Below are 14,323 nucleotides of genomic sequence, written 5' to 3' on the forward strand. Positions count from 1 at the left end.
GCGAGACTCCGTCTCAAAAAAAAAAAAAAAAAGGCCTCAAACAACACCTCTCTCTCTTTTAGCTGCTTGTTATGGTTCCTATACATGGAACAATTGTACTGGCCTCGCAGTGTTATGATAAATATTTAAGGTCATATTTGATATTGCTGGTTTGAATTCAGCTTTTCCATTTAAATACATTATAATAATGATGAAATGATGGTAATATTTAACTTATTTTAAAAGTATATTCTGTACCTTTCCAACAGAAGTTTTAAAAGTCATTGAAGCCTAACCTTGCTGCCCTCTTTGTATCACTGTCTTCTAAATAATTGTTATGGCCGGACGCGGTGGCTCATGCCTGTAATCCCAGCACTTTGGGAGGCCAAGGTAGGTGGATCACGAGGTCAGGAGATCGAGACCATCCCGGCTAACATGGTGAAATCCCGTCTCTACTAAAAATACAAAAAATTAGCCGGGCGTGGTGGCGGGCACCTGTAGTCCCAGCCACTTGGGAGGCTGAGGCAGGAGAATGGCAGGAACCCAGGAGGCAGAGCTTGCAGTGAGCTGAGATGGCGCCACTACACTCCAGCCTGGGCAAAGAGCGAGACTCCGTCTCAAAAATAATAATAATAACAATAAATAATTGTTACACAAATGCTAAAATGTTTAAATGGTAACCAAATATTAATTAATGGCAAATTATTGAACATTATCTGACAATAATCTGCAGAAGGTTTAATTTTCCTCCTGAATTTGAAGTTCAAGATGTTTTTCTCTTCCAGGGAGATTTTTTCGACTGACATCTTTAACTTACCTTCCAATCGTATTATTAACGTAGCCTTCTTCCTAGATTTTTTTAATTGTTTGATCATGAGTGAACGCTTCTACTCTCTGTGTTAGATTTGCAAACAGAGGGAATAACGCATCCTCATGTCCCTCCTCTTGGTGTTCCGCGGGCCGGTGTGCCCTAGCCCTCCCTCGTGCAAGGTCTGTGTAGGGAAGGTGGGCTTCAGCTCAGCCACAGCATCCCTTCCCCCAGAGATCAGGAGGGTGGCCTGAGATACCCCTTCCGTGGGGCACCACCCATTCACTGAGACGGGGAAGCCCTGAGTGGGAGGGAGAACATCTCCACATGCCTTCTACTCGCTCCATAGAGTGGAACAAGAGGCCCAGGAGCATCCATTTCCCACCGTGTAGCCCAGTACTCTGGTCTCACTGTCTCTGCTGAATGCTGTCTCACTGTGCATTTTATTATGGTTTATGTCAGTCAGTAGACTGATGTGAGTCTTCATCTCTTGCATTCTTAGGTTCACAGAGTTTTGTGTGTCTCCTGTAATGACCTCTTTCCCTTTCCAACTCCTGAAAGGCTTCCGCTATTTCCTCTGGAACTTTGTTTCATTACCAGCAAAATCCTCTACCTCTATACCCATTTCCTGGCTTTCCCTCTCCTTTCCTCTGAATGTGTCTTTTATATTCAGCTGTCCGCTTGACATTAAAATACACATTTTAAACTCAATTTGCCTAAAACTTAACCACAAATTTCTCCCCAAGTCTCTTCCTAACTGCAACAACAAAAACCACAGGCTTCTCCCTGTCACTGGATGACAACTCCATTCTTTTGATTGCTTAGGCCAGGCATCCAACTGAGTGCTGTCTGGATTTCTCCAGCCCACATCCAGTCCATCAGCAAGCCCTGTTGGTCCTACCTTCAGAATATGTCTGGGGTTCAGGTGTCCTGGCCCCCCTGCTGCTGTAACCATGGTCGGAACTCCATCCTGCCACTGTGGAGTATGATTTTCGTGTCCTCACAGTGGTCCTGCTTGGGCTCTAGGCCCTTCCGCTCCCATTCTCTCTACAGCAGCTGGGCTGATCTAGATGGTGATACCATCACAATGACGAGTGAAAGTCAGAATCCTCACAGTGAACCCCCAGGCCCTAGAGGTTCTGAACCCCCATCCCTCCTCTGATTCTCTCTTCCTCCCCGACTTCCCTTTGCATTCTGCTCCAGCTGCCCTGGCCTCATGGCTGGGTTTCCACCAAAGCAGGCGCTTCCCATCATTGGGTGTTTCCCCTGCTGTGGCTTCTGCTTGAAATTCCCTTTTCCCTGGTGTCCCCTTGACTCATTATTCCCTTTCTTCCTTCGAGTCTTCTGAGATCCAGCCTCAGTGATGCCGTATAACCCGACTCACCCCAGAGCCCATCTGGAGCTCACCTTTCCAGTTGCCCTTGCTGGGCTCAGTGGAGGCTCTTGGTTCTCCATGTAGTACGTGTCATCTAGTGTACTATATTGTTCTCTTATTTATTAGGCTTTATTTATTTATTTATGTTTTGCCTTTTTGTGCTAAGTGTAAACACCACGAGGGGTGATATCTTTGTCTCTTGACAATGATATGTTCAGTGTTTCTCAAGCACCTCCAATGCTGGTTTGTTATCAATCTGTATTTTTTGAATAAATAAATGATTGACTATCTGGAGAGCAAAATGGATGGACCTGAAAGTGTTGTGTGGAATGTAACATAGTGTACTGATATAACAATAATAATTGGCCAATAAAGTTTAATTCCAAGTGCTAAATTAGTAAAATTTGGGGGACAGAGAAAAATTGAGCAGAAGACTAAGTTTGTAAACATGATGGGTTTCGTGACCTGATGACTTGGCATGTCCAGGCCTAGTCCCATTGAGCCCCTGTGGTTTTGATTCCCCGTGACATCACAGCGACACCTTTGCATTATGCTTTGTCTCATACTCCATAAGCCACCTCGCAAAATGGTATCGTCACTAAAAATGTGAGGAACTTTCTATAAACTTACGTAGACTAGAAGCTTTAAAAAAAAAAAATGGACTTTCATGTTTTATGTACCTTTCTTTACCTAAACGATATGGTGCATCCACGTCTAGAGATGGGTTGTCTTGGGTCTGCTCTCCTCATCACTTCCCTATTACTGTGCATTTCTCTGTTATATACATTGGGCTTTTTTTCTATCTCAAATCATAATTTTTTTCTTTCTGACATATCCTTAATGACTGCTCTGACAATTACCAGTGAAATCCTTTTCTTCTCTGTAAAAATTTGAACATCAATGCTGGTAGAGCACAGTGGCTCCCGCCTGTAATCCCAACACTTTGGGGACTGAGGTGGGAGGATTGCTTGAGACCAGAAGTTTGAGACCAGCTGGGCAGCAAAGCAAGACCTGGTCTCTACAAAAAAATATAAATCAGCCAGATAGGGTGGTGCAAACCTATAGTCCCAGCCACTTGGGAGGGACTTGAGCCCAGGATTTCAACTCTGCAGTGAGCCAGGATCACACCACTGCACTCCAGCCTGAGTGAGAGTGAGACCCTGTTTCTTGAAAAAGAGAGAACTAAAAGAGAAAGTCCCCAACATGAGCTTGTAGCCTTTTCTAAGCTATAACCCTCCGGAACTGGGTCTACATATCCAGAAGACCGGGCAATTTCTTCTAGGAACTAATCTGCTCAGCAACTCTCTGCGATGGTTTGGCTTTGTGCCTCCACCCGAATCTCATGCTCAATTACAGTCCCCCGTGTTGAAGGTGGGCTGGTGGGAGTTGACTGGATCATGGGGGCAGTTTCTCATGGTTTAACACCATCTGCCTTGGATGAGTTGTGAAATCTGGATGTTCAAAAGTGTGTGGCCCCCCAACTTTCTCTGGCCCCTGCTTTTGCCATGTAAGGCACCAGTTCCTGCTTTGCCTTCTGCTGTGAGTAAAAGCTCCCTGAGGCCTCCTGGAAGCAGATGCTGCCTTGCTTCCGGCACAGCCTGTGGAACCGTGAGCCAACTAAACCTCTTTTCTTCATAAATTTCCCGGTTTCAGATATTTATAGCAGTGTGAGAACAGGCTAATATACCCCCATGTCCCCCTTCTCCAAATCAGGTGACTGGTTTATCAATTTAATGAACTTTCTTTTTTTTTTTTTTTTTTGAGATGGAGTCTTACTCTGTTGCCCCAGCTGGAGTGCAGTGGCATGATCTCGGCTCACTGCAACCTACACCTCCCAGGTTCAAGCGATTCTCCTGCTTCCGCCTCCCGAGTAGCTGGGATTGCAGGCAGTCACCACCACACCCAGCTAATTTTTGTGTTTTTAGTAGAGACGGGGTTTTGCCATGTTGGTCAGGCTGGTCTTGAACTCCTGACCTCAGGTGATCCACCCGCCTCAGCCTCCCAAAGTGCTGGGATTACAGGTATGAGCAACTGTGCCCAGCCTTAAACAAATTTTTCTAGCATGTTGAGAAGGCCCTGAGTGAAGAGGACTGGGAGGAGGGGATACACGGAGCAATCAGGAGTGGGAAGTAAAATAACCTCCTTAGCCAGCGGAAGTAATGGAAAGCACTTAGACTGGTGACTGCAACCCCTAGAACCCCAGAGGGCTGAGAACTGGGAACACTGGGATCTGTTCAGCCTGTCTGCCCTCCAAGCACCGGCTCCTTGGTGCACACTTTCTCTGTGCTGCTGGGGCCCTCTGTGGTCTGCTTTTCTCTTACGCAGGGAAGAAGAAAGGATGCTGGGCCTGTGTATGTGTACCACACATGTTCTATGAATTCTACACATTCACTTATGTAGAATAGTCTCTTTACTCTCTAATTCTCTGACTACATCTACCCCAAAGAACCCAGTCAAATTGATAAGTTTCTTAGTTAATTGAATCTAAGTCTGATTTTTTTCTGACATTGCTTGGCTATAGCTGTATATTAATTTATTTTATTTAAAAAATTCAGCATTGTGATGTCATTTTTGTCTTTATAAGAGCATTCAAACATAGTTACATATACACAATCTAAGTAATGATACTTGCTCAATTTCCTTACTAGTTTTTGAAACTAAAGTATAAACGTTATGTATGCTGACGTCTTCCTTTCAAATCAAAAAGTAAAAATAAGGCTGGGCGCAGTGGCTCACATCTGTAATCCCAGCACTTTGGGAGGCCAACAAGGGTGGATCACCTGATGTCAGGAGTTTGAGACCAGCCTGGCCCCCATGGTGAAACCTCATCTCTACTAAAAATACAAAAATTAGCCAGGCATGGTGGCTGGTGCCCGTAATCCCAGATACTAGGGAGACTGAGGGAGGAGAATTGCTTGAACCTGGTAGGGTGGAGGTTGCAAGTTGCCGAGATAGCAGCACTTCACTCCAGCCTGGGTGAAAGAGCGAAACTCCATCTCAAAATAAATAAATTAAAAAAAAAAAAAAAACAGGCCACCCTGTGGCTCCTTAATGTATGTAATAATACACTTTATATGATTTTTTTTCACTATCTGGGACAATGGGTTCTTTCTTTCATTCTTAAAAATATTAGTTAAAAAAGATGTCAAAATATTTTGGCCCTATTTTTCAGCAGATATAAGGAGAAAGAAAAAAACAAATGCATGATTCTGTTCTAGGTAGGATGGGACCAATTATGCCTCAGCTGTTTTCTTAGCCATATAATGATTCTTGGGAACAGGGGAGGGGAGCAAATGGCTCACTGGTATTTATGTTTTTAGAACAACAGTGGATTGAGTTCCCTAATTTTACTTACGTGAGGTAGTAAATTCTTTTTATATCAAGGGACAAATTATGGTCCTCATTTTCTCTCGGGTCCTGACGGGAGATGGGGCAATTTGATGTGGTGCACGCCTCTGTCTCCGTGGACGTGCTAGTGATCCCTGTGGCTCTGAAGTTTCCCCAGCGGTTTGAGATGCCGATGAACCCAGGCCACCATCAGGGTCCGTCTCCAGTCTTCCCTCAGCAGAGCTGCAACGCTGTGTAAATGCAGTAAACCCATATGAATAAATACTGTGGGCCGCTGCATTTATAAGGAATGGGCCAAGCCTGAGAGAGGCACTTGGATTTCCTCACACCTGGCTGTAGCACCTGTGTGCGCCCAAGAGGGTACACGGCACTTCGAGATCTGACTGAGGCCCTCTGGCTACGTCTCTGCTCCTGCATTCTTTCAGTGTTGCCTGGCAGCAGACAAGGAAAAATGGTGAGTAGGTTTCTGCATTGAGGAACTCAGCTCAGAGGTCTGCACTTCTAGGTTGGTTTGTTAAATAAAGAAGCCATAGGGAGTGCCTCAAAGGTTAGAAAAATCTGAAGAACACACTCGTTGCTCTTAGAACATTTATACATTATGACAGGCCGGGCGCGGTGGCTCACGCCTGTAATCTCAGCACTTTGGGAGGCAGAGGCGGGCGGATCATGAGATCAGGAGATCAAGACCATCCTGGCCAACATGGTGAAACCCCGTCTCTACTAAAAATACAAAAACTAGCCGGGCGAGGTGGCGGCGCCTGTAGTCCCAGCTACTCGGGAGGCTGAGGCAGGAGAATGGCAGAAACCCAGCAGGCGGAGCTTGCAGTGAGCCGAGATCCAGCCACAGCACTCCAGCCCGGGCGACAGAGCGAGACTCCGTCTCAAAAAAAAAAAAAAAACGAATTATGACAGACACACCAACACACAAAGATACACAGTCAGCACTTATATCACAACTCATTGTTTAATTATAGCAAAGCAATACATCTACCAATGCGAAATTATTATTATTATTTTGAGATGGAATTTCGCTCTGTTGCCCAGGCTGGAGTACAATGGTGTGATCTCGGCTCACTATAACCTCTGCCTCCTGGGTTCAAGTGATTCTCCTGCCTCAGCCTCCCGACTAGCTGGGATTACAGGTGCCTGCCACCTTGCCCAGCTAATTTTTTTTTTTTTTTTGTATTTTTAGTAGAGACAGGTTTTCTCCATGTTGGTCAGGCTGGTCTTGAACTCCCGACCTCAGGTGATCCGCCCGCCTCAGCCTCCCAAAGTGCTGGGAGTACAGGCGTGGGCCACCGCACCTGGCCTAATGAGAGTCTTCTTTAACCTCCACTTCACTTTCTAAAAGAGAGTCTTTTTTCGGCGGGGGTGGGGGAGGACAGGGTCTCACTCTGTCGCCCAGGCTGGGGTGCCAGTGGCATGATCATAGCTCACTGCAGCCTTGACCTCCTGGACCGTTGATCCCCCTGTCTCAGTCTCCTGAGTAGCTGGGACCGTACATTTGTGCGACCATGCCGGGCTAATGTTTAATTTTGACTTTCGTACAGATGGGGTCTCCCCATGTTGCCCAAGCTAGAAATGAGCCTTTTAAACAATTTCAAACCAGACATCCAGTTACTGGTTCTATCTGAATACAAATACAGTCATGTGTTGCTTAATGATGGGGATATGTTCTGAGAAATGCGTCATTAGGTGATTTTGTCATTGTGTGAGCATCACAGAATGTGCTTACACAAACCCAGATGGCGTATCCTACCACAAGCCTAGGCCGTAAGTGTGTGGTATAGCTTGTCACTCCCAGGCTGCAAACGAGTACGGCATGGTCCTGTACTGAGTACTGAAGACAGCTGTAACACAGTGATAAGTATTTGTGTCTCTAAACATAGAAAAAGCACAGTAAAAATACTGTATAAAATACAAAAAAAGGTCACCTTCTAGGGCACTTACCATGAATGGAGCTTGCAGGACTGGAAGTTGCTCTCAGTGAGTCAGTGAGTGGGTGGTGAGTGAATGTGAAGGCCCAGGACGTTCCTGTGCATGGCTCCAGACTTTATCAACTTTGTACACTTAGGCTATATTACATGCATTAAAAAATATTTTTCTTTCTTCAGTAAGAAATTATCCTCAGTTTACTGAAACTTTTTACCTGGGAAACCTTTTACTTTTTATTAACTTTGTGACTTTTTTGTAATAGCACTTAGCTTAAAACACACATTGTAAAACTGTATAAAATACGCTCTTTTTATTCTTATTCTGCAAGTCATATTCCATTTAATTTTTTAATATTTATTTATTCTTTACTTTTCAGACTTTTTCTTTGCAAATTAAGACATAAGCACACACATTAGCCTGGGTGTCCACTGAGACGGAACGATCAGTAGCACTGTCTTGACCTCTACACCTTGTCCCACGGGAAGGATTTCTGGGGCAGCCACAGGCATGGAGCTGTCACCTCCTGTGATCACAGTGCTTTCTACAGTCCTGCCCAAGGACCTGCCTCAGACCCCTCTTGAGGAGGTGGAACCACCACAGATGTAATTTGTTGTTGACCATAATGTGTTGTTCTGCAACGTGTGACTGTATACATATATACATACCATGTGTGTTTGTGTGCGTGTAGTAAGAGAGTTTGTGAACAAAAAATGGAGTCACACTATATACAATCTCATTATACATTATATTTAGCTTTCTTTTTCTTTCTTTTTTTTTTTTTTGAGACGGAGTCTTGCTCTGTCACTGGGCTGGAGTGCAGTGACGTGACCTCGCCTCACTGCAACCTCCGCCTTCTAAGTTCAAGCCATTCTCCTGCCTCAGCCTGCTGAGTAGCTGGGGTTACAAGCATGCACCACCACGCCCGGCTAATTTTTGTTATTTTTTAGTTGGGACGGGATTTCACCATCTTGGCCAGGCTGATCTCAAACTCCTCCCTTGTGATCCATCTGCCTTGGCCTCCCAAAGTGCTGGGATTACAGGCGTGAGCCACCGCGCCTGGCATATTTAACTTTCTACTTGTTTGATATTAATATCTTTTTTTTTTTAGAAAATTCTTGGTAATGTCATTTCAATTTAATGATTGTTTCCAGTCATCATCTATTAAATCATGTCTACCACTTTAAACACATACCTTGTTTCCCAGTATTATCTATTTCAGTACATGCTATAATGAAGTTTTTGAGGGTATGTGTTTACTGATTGAGGGTTAATAAATGCAAAGCAGTTTCCTAGATGTAGAATTAACAGGGCAATGAGAAAAGCATGTCATTTAACATTTTATGAAAGACAGATATTTCTTTTGTTAAAATAATATGTACTATGTCAAGGTATATGTGTATTTAAATAGTCATTTTTTTTTTAAGATCTCTCCAAAGATACTATTTCAATTTTGACTCTTATCAAGAGTTCATGAGGCCAGGCATGATGGCTCACACCTGTAATCCCGGCACTTTGGGATTCCAAGGTGGGCAGATGGCTTGAGATCAGGAGTTCAAGACCAGCCTGGGCAACACTGCAAAACCCCATCTCAACTAAATATACAAAAATTAGCTGGCGTGGTGGAACATGCTTGTAAGCCCAGCTACTTGGGAGGCTGAGGCAGGAGAACCTGGGAGGCTGAGGCTGCAGTGAGCCCAGATCACACCACTGCACTCAAGCCTGAGTGACACAGTGAGACTCTGTCTCAAAAAAAAAAAAAAAAAAAGAAAGAAATAATCATGAGATTGGGCTTATTTCCCACATTTTTTCAAGCTCTGGATATTACCACACTTTTCATTATTTACTTATCTGGAAAAGCAAATATCTTTATATTTAAATTTTTATAACCTCAATCATCAGTGAAAACATTTCTAATGTTTATATCACTTGCTGGTAAACCATTTTCCTGTGAACTGTTTCTTCAAGTCATTACATATTTTTCTTTTGCTACATGTTTTTCTTGCCAATTTTTTGAGAAAAAAATATTAAGCAAGGTAGCCTTCGGTTGTCTTCGTGAATTTTTCTACTATTGTCATTATTTTTAGAGTTTGCTAGTAGTGTTTCTTTTTTGTTTTGTTTTGTTTTGTTTTGTTTTTGAGATGGAGTCTGGCTCTGTCACCCAGGCTGGAGTGCAGTGGTGCCATCTCGACTGACTGCAACCTCCGCCTCCCGGGTTCATGCCATTCTCCTGCCTCAGCCTCGAGAGTGGCTGGAACTACAGGCATGCACCACCACACCGTGTAATTTTTGTATGTTTAATAGAGAAGGGGTTTCACTGTGTTGGCCAGACGAGTTGTGAACTCCTGACCTCAGGTGATCCACCCATCTCGGCCTCCCAAAGTGCTGGGATTACAGGCGTGAGCCACCGCACCTGGCCAATAGTGTTTCTTAGAGTGTAGATTTTTCTAAATAGGTAACACAGTTTATCTATGTTTTGCTTTTTAACTTTTGAGAATTGCAGCGTGGCTTATGATGTATACTTATTCAAGATGATTGGGGAAAAGAAGGAAAAGTAACTATCATGCTTTCTGATAGTAGTTGTATTTTTGAAATGTTTAAATATATAACTCATAATTTTAATATTTTTGGTGTAAGGAATAAAGGTGGGACCCACACTCCCTTCCTCCCACAGATGCCTTGTCAGTTATCATGATAGAGTTACTGTATTTTCAAAGCCTGAGTAGATATAGGATAAGATGGTTTCCCTTCAGTAGCTTTTTTCTTCTGGATTTCTCTGGCTAGACCTATGGGCTTATGTTCCTGTTCTGTGTTTGCATGACACATCACCTTTTTTTTAACATATGTAGAAACCTTTACACTCACTAAACTTTTATGTGTTTTATATATTTATATATTTCATATTTAAAATCTCAAAGCGTATCTGTAAACTAAGTAGGGTAGGTTTGATTGTTACCATTTTAGATGAGAAAACTATGAAAAGGCAAATGAGCTTGCTGAGATCTTGTAATTTAGTCTTGTTGACCTAGGGATAATGCAGAATAGTTTGGAGCGATAGCCCAAAATGTATGTGTGTATTTTTATTTGTCTTAGTTTGGGAGTACTGTTTTGTTACCTGCATGTATGGATTTATTTTTGTTTGTATTAATTTGGGAGTCCTGCTTTTTAGCTGCTCATACGTATTTATATTTGTTTATATTTGGGAGTACTGCTTTTTTTTTTTTTTTTTTTTTTTTTTGGACAAAATTCTTGGTAATGTCATTTTGAGACGGAGTCTCGCTCTGTCGCCCGGGCTGGAGTGCAGTGGCCGGATCTCAGCTCACTGCAAGCTCCGCCTCCCGGGTTCACACCATTCTCCTGCCTCAGCCTCCCGAGTAGCTGGGACTACAGGCACCTGCCACCATGCCCGGCTAATTTTTTGTATTTTTAGTAGAGACGGGGGGGAGTACTGCTTTTTAGCTGCATGTACATATTTATATTTGTATTAGTTTGGGAGTACTGCTTTTTAGCTGCTCATACATATTTATATTTATTTATATTAATTTGGGAGTACTGCTTTTTAGCTGCACGTATTGCATAGTGGCAAAGTCTTGGCTTTTAATGCATCCATCACCCAAACACCAGGATGGACCGAGTCTCTCTATATTCATCTGTAAGACTTGTGGTTTGTCTCATCAAATACGCTTTGCTTTGAATATGATGTGGTATTGGAATTGGAATGTGATAAGAGTTTTCTGTACACATGCATGAATTATTGCATTACAGTTATAATATCTGTTACAAAGTTTTTTCAAGCTGTTTTATCCTCTCAAGCAGTATATAGTACTTTCGAAGAAAACCTCATACACTCTATTTCTTCAATACCAGGCCCAATTAAAAGAGATAGAGAGAAAGAGATTTTGTGTGTATTTTGCTTGTCTCTTACGTTATTTATCTACTAAGGTATTTTAAAAATTACCTCAGAAATGATAACCCAATGAATGAGGTGTTTCTTTGAGACCAGTAATAGATAAAGCACTCTGTGTGTAATGAATATTTCCTAAATACTATTGATAGATTATTCTGAGGCTCCATTTTGAGTCCTTGAGGTTTTTGGCAGGAGCTCAGGGACTGGAGTCTCCAGAAAAATTCATCATTCGGCCACAGCAGGATTTGTCTTCACTTCATTGGATTTAGAGGCAGTACTAATAGTGGTTAAGAATGCACACTCTCAGCCGCGTTGCTGGGGTTCAGAATCAGCTCTGCGTCTTCCTACATATGACAGTTTGCTCAACACCATGTGTTTCAGCTTCCTTTTCTATAAGTTGGGAGCTAATAATAATAGTGCAACTCCATATAACTGTTGGGATTACATGAATAGAATACATATAATAAAAAAGCATAGAAGAATGCTTAGCTTCTGTTAGAGTTTTTTAGAGTTAAATTTTCTAGAGTTAAGTTTTCTAGCTTCTGTTAGAGTTAAATGAATAAAATAAATATAAAAAGCATAGAAGAGAGGCCAGGCACGGTGGCTCACACCTGTGATGCCAGCACTTTGGGAGGCTGAGGTGGGTGGATCATGAGGTCAGGAGTTCGAGACCAGCTTGGCCAACATGTGAAACCCCGTCTCTACTAAAAATACAAAAAATTAGCTGGGCATGGTGGTGGCACCTGTAATCCTAGCTACTTGGGAGGCTGAGGCAGGAGAATGGATTGAATCTGGGAGGCAGAGGTTGCAGTGAGCTGAGATCGTGCCATTGCACTCCAGCCTGGGCAACAAAGCCAACTCCATCTCAAAAAAAAAAAAAAAAAAAAAAAAAGTATAGAAGAATGCTTAGCTTGTGCTGGAGTTAAATGAATAAAATAAATATAAAAAGCAGAGAAGAATGCTTAACTTCTAGTAAGTTCTCCCTTAATATCAGCGTTATTATTATTAGGATTGATATTTCTATTTAGCTGCAGTAGAGATGGATGGAACCAATGGCAGCACCCAAACCCATTTCATCCTGTTGGGGTTCTCTGACCGACCCCATCTGGAGAGGATCCTCTTTGTGGTCATCCTGATCGCGTACCTCCTGACCCTCGTGGGCAACACCACCATCATCCTAGTGTCCCGGCTGGACCCCCACCTGCACACCCCCATGTACTTCTTCCTCACCCACCTCTCCTTCCTGGACCTCAGTTTCACCACCAGCTCCATCCCCCAGCTGCTCTACAACCTTAATGGACGTGACAAGACCATCAGCCACACGGGCTGTGCCGTCCAGCTCTTCCTGTTCCTGGGCCTGGGTGGTGTGGAGTGCCTGCTCCTGGCTGTGGTGGCCTATGGCCGCTTTGTGGCTATCTGCAAGCCCCTGCCCTGCATGGTGATCATGAACCCCAGGCTCTGCCAGGCCTTGGTGTCAGTGGCCTGGGGCTGTGGGGTGGCCAGCTCCTTGGCCATGTCTCCCGTGACCCTGCGCTTACCCCGCTGTGGGCGCCACGAGGTGGACCACTTCCTGTGTGAGATGCCCGCCCTGATCTGGACGGCCTGCGTCAGCACTGTGGCCGTCGAGGGCACCGTGTTTGTCCTGACGGTGGGCGTTGTGCTGTCCCCCTTGGTGTTTATCCTGCTCTCTTACAGCTGCATTGTGAGGGCTGTGTTACGAATTCGGTCAGCATCCGGAAGGCAGAAGGCCGTCAGCACCTGCGGCTCCCATCTCACCGTGGTCTCCCTTTTCTATGGAAACATCATCTACATGTACATGCAACCAGGAGCCAGCTCCTCCCAGGACCAGGGCAAGTTCCTCACGCTCTTCTACAACATCGTCACCCCCCTCCTCAATCCTCTCATCTACACCCTCAGAAACAGAGAGGTGAAGGGGGCGCTGGGAAGGTTGCTTCTGGGGAAGAGAGAGCTAGGAAAGGAGTAAGGGCTTCTCCACCTGACTTCACCTCCATCCGGGGCCACTGGCAGCATCTGGAACGGCTGAATTCCAGCTGGTATTAGCTTGTGACTCCCAACTTGCCTTTTTCTGGACTTTTGTGAGGCTGTTTCAGTTCTGACATTATGTGCTTTTGCTGTTGCTTTTAAAATTGAGACGGGGTCTCACTCTGTCACCTAGGGAGGAGTGCAGTGGTGCCATCATGGCTCCTCCAACTCTTGGGCTTAAGCGATCCTCCCCCGCCTCAGCCTTCCAAGTAACTGGGACTGCAGGTGCAGTTTATCAAACCACAGGTTTGATAAACTCCCTATCAATAGGAGCCATCAGGCAAAATGCCAGGCCCTTCCTAACTCCGGTTTACGACCTCTCTTGGTGTCTGGCTTGGGACCCCTTTCTGTAACAATCCTGGTCATTCTTTGGGTGACACTTTCAACCTTGCATATACAATATGATATACTGGCCCTGTTTGACGAATTGTCCAACTCAGTGTTTCTCAACCTGTTTATTTTTTATTACTGCTGGCCCTAAAAAACTTTCATGCCTCTTTTTTTCCTTATTATTCCCTCTTCCATGGGACTTAAATAGTGTTTTTATTATAGATTCAGGGGTACCTGTGGAGGTTTATTACATGGATGTATAGTGTAATGCTGGAGTTTGGACTTCTGGTGAACTCTTTGATATAGGAGTTAGTAAGAAATTATTTAGACAGATAGTGAGGATTGAAGAGTTCTCAATGGAATTTTCCTTTAATAAAAAGCAGCCCCCAAATCATTTCTTTTCTAATAAAAAGCAGCCGGAAAAATCAAGCTGCAAGCTTACATAAGCAAGCTGGAAACGTCCATAGGTGAATGCCAGCAGCTGTGCCAATGGAAAAAGGCTGCCTGGAAGCCAGATACATCCAACTGGAGATTCCCTCCACCCTTGTTGCCAGGTGTGCAGATGTCATGGCTTCAGCCAGGTAAAAGCCCCATCTACATA

General features: G+C 44.0%; 1 protein-coding gene across 1 annotated transcript; it reads left to right on the plus strand.

Annotated features, from left to right (window-relative positions):
* The first annotated feature begins 12,363 nt into the window (after positions 1-12,363).
* On the plus strand, positions 12,364-13,613 carry LOC105521536 (olfactory receptor 2W3). The gene has a single exon (XM_011955762.1). The coding sequence runs from the start codon at positions 12,389-12,391 to the stop codon at positions 13,331-13,333; it is 945 nt and encodes a 314-aa protein (XP_011811152.1). The 5' UTR covers positions 12,364-12,388; the 3' UTR covers positions 13,334-13,613.
* The last annotated feature ends 710 nt before the right edge of the window (positions 13,614-14,323 follow it).

The sequence above is a fragment of the Colobus angolensis genome, unplaced genomic scaffold (assembly GCF_000951035.1).
Source record: "Colobus angolensis palliatus isolate OR3802 unplaced genomic scaffold, Cang.pa_1.0 Scaffold40, whole genome shotgun sequence".
In the NCBI taxonomy this organism is placed as follows: Eukaryota; Metazoa; Chordata; class Mammalia; order Primates; family Cercopithecidae; genus Colobus; species Colobus angolensis.

Excerpts from the sequence above, each read along its gene's own strand:
- LOC105521536 (XM_011955762.1), top strand. The coding sequence starts at position 12,389 with ATGGATGGAACCAATGGCAGCACCCAAACCCATTTCATCCTGTTGGGG.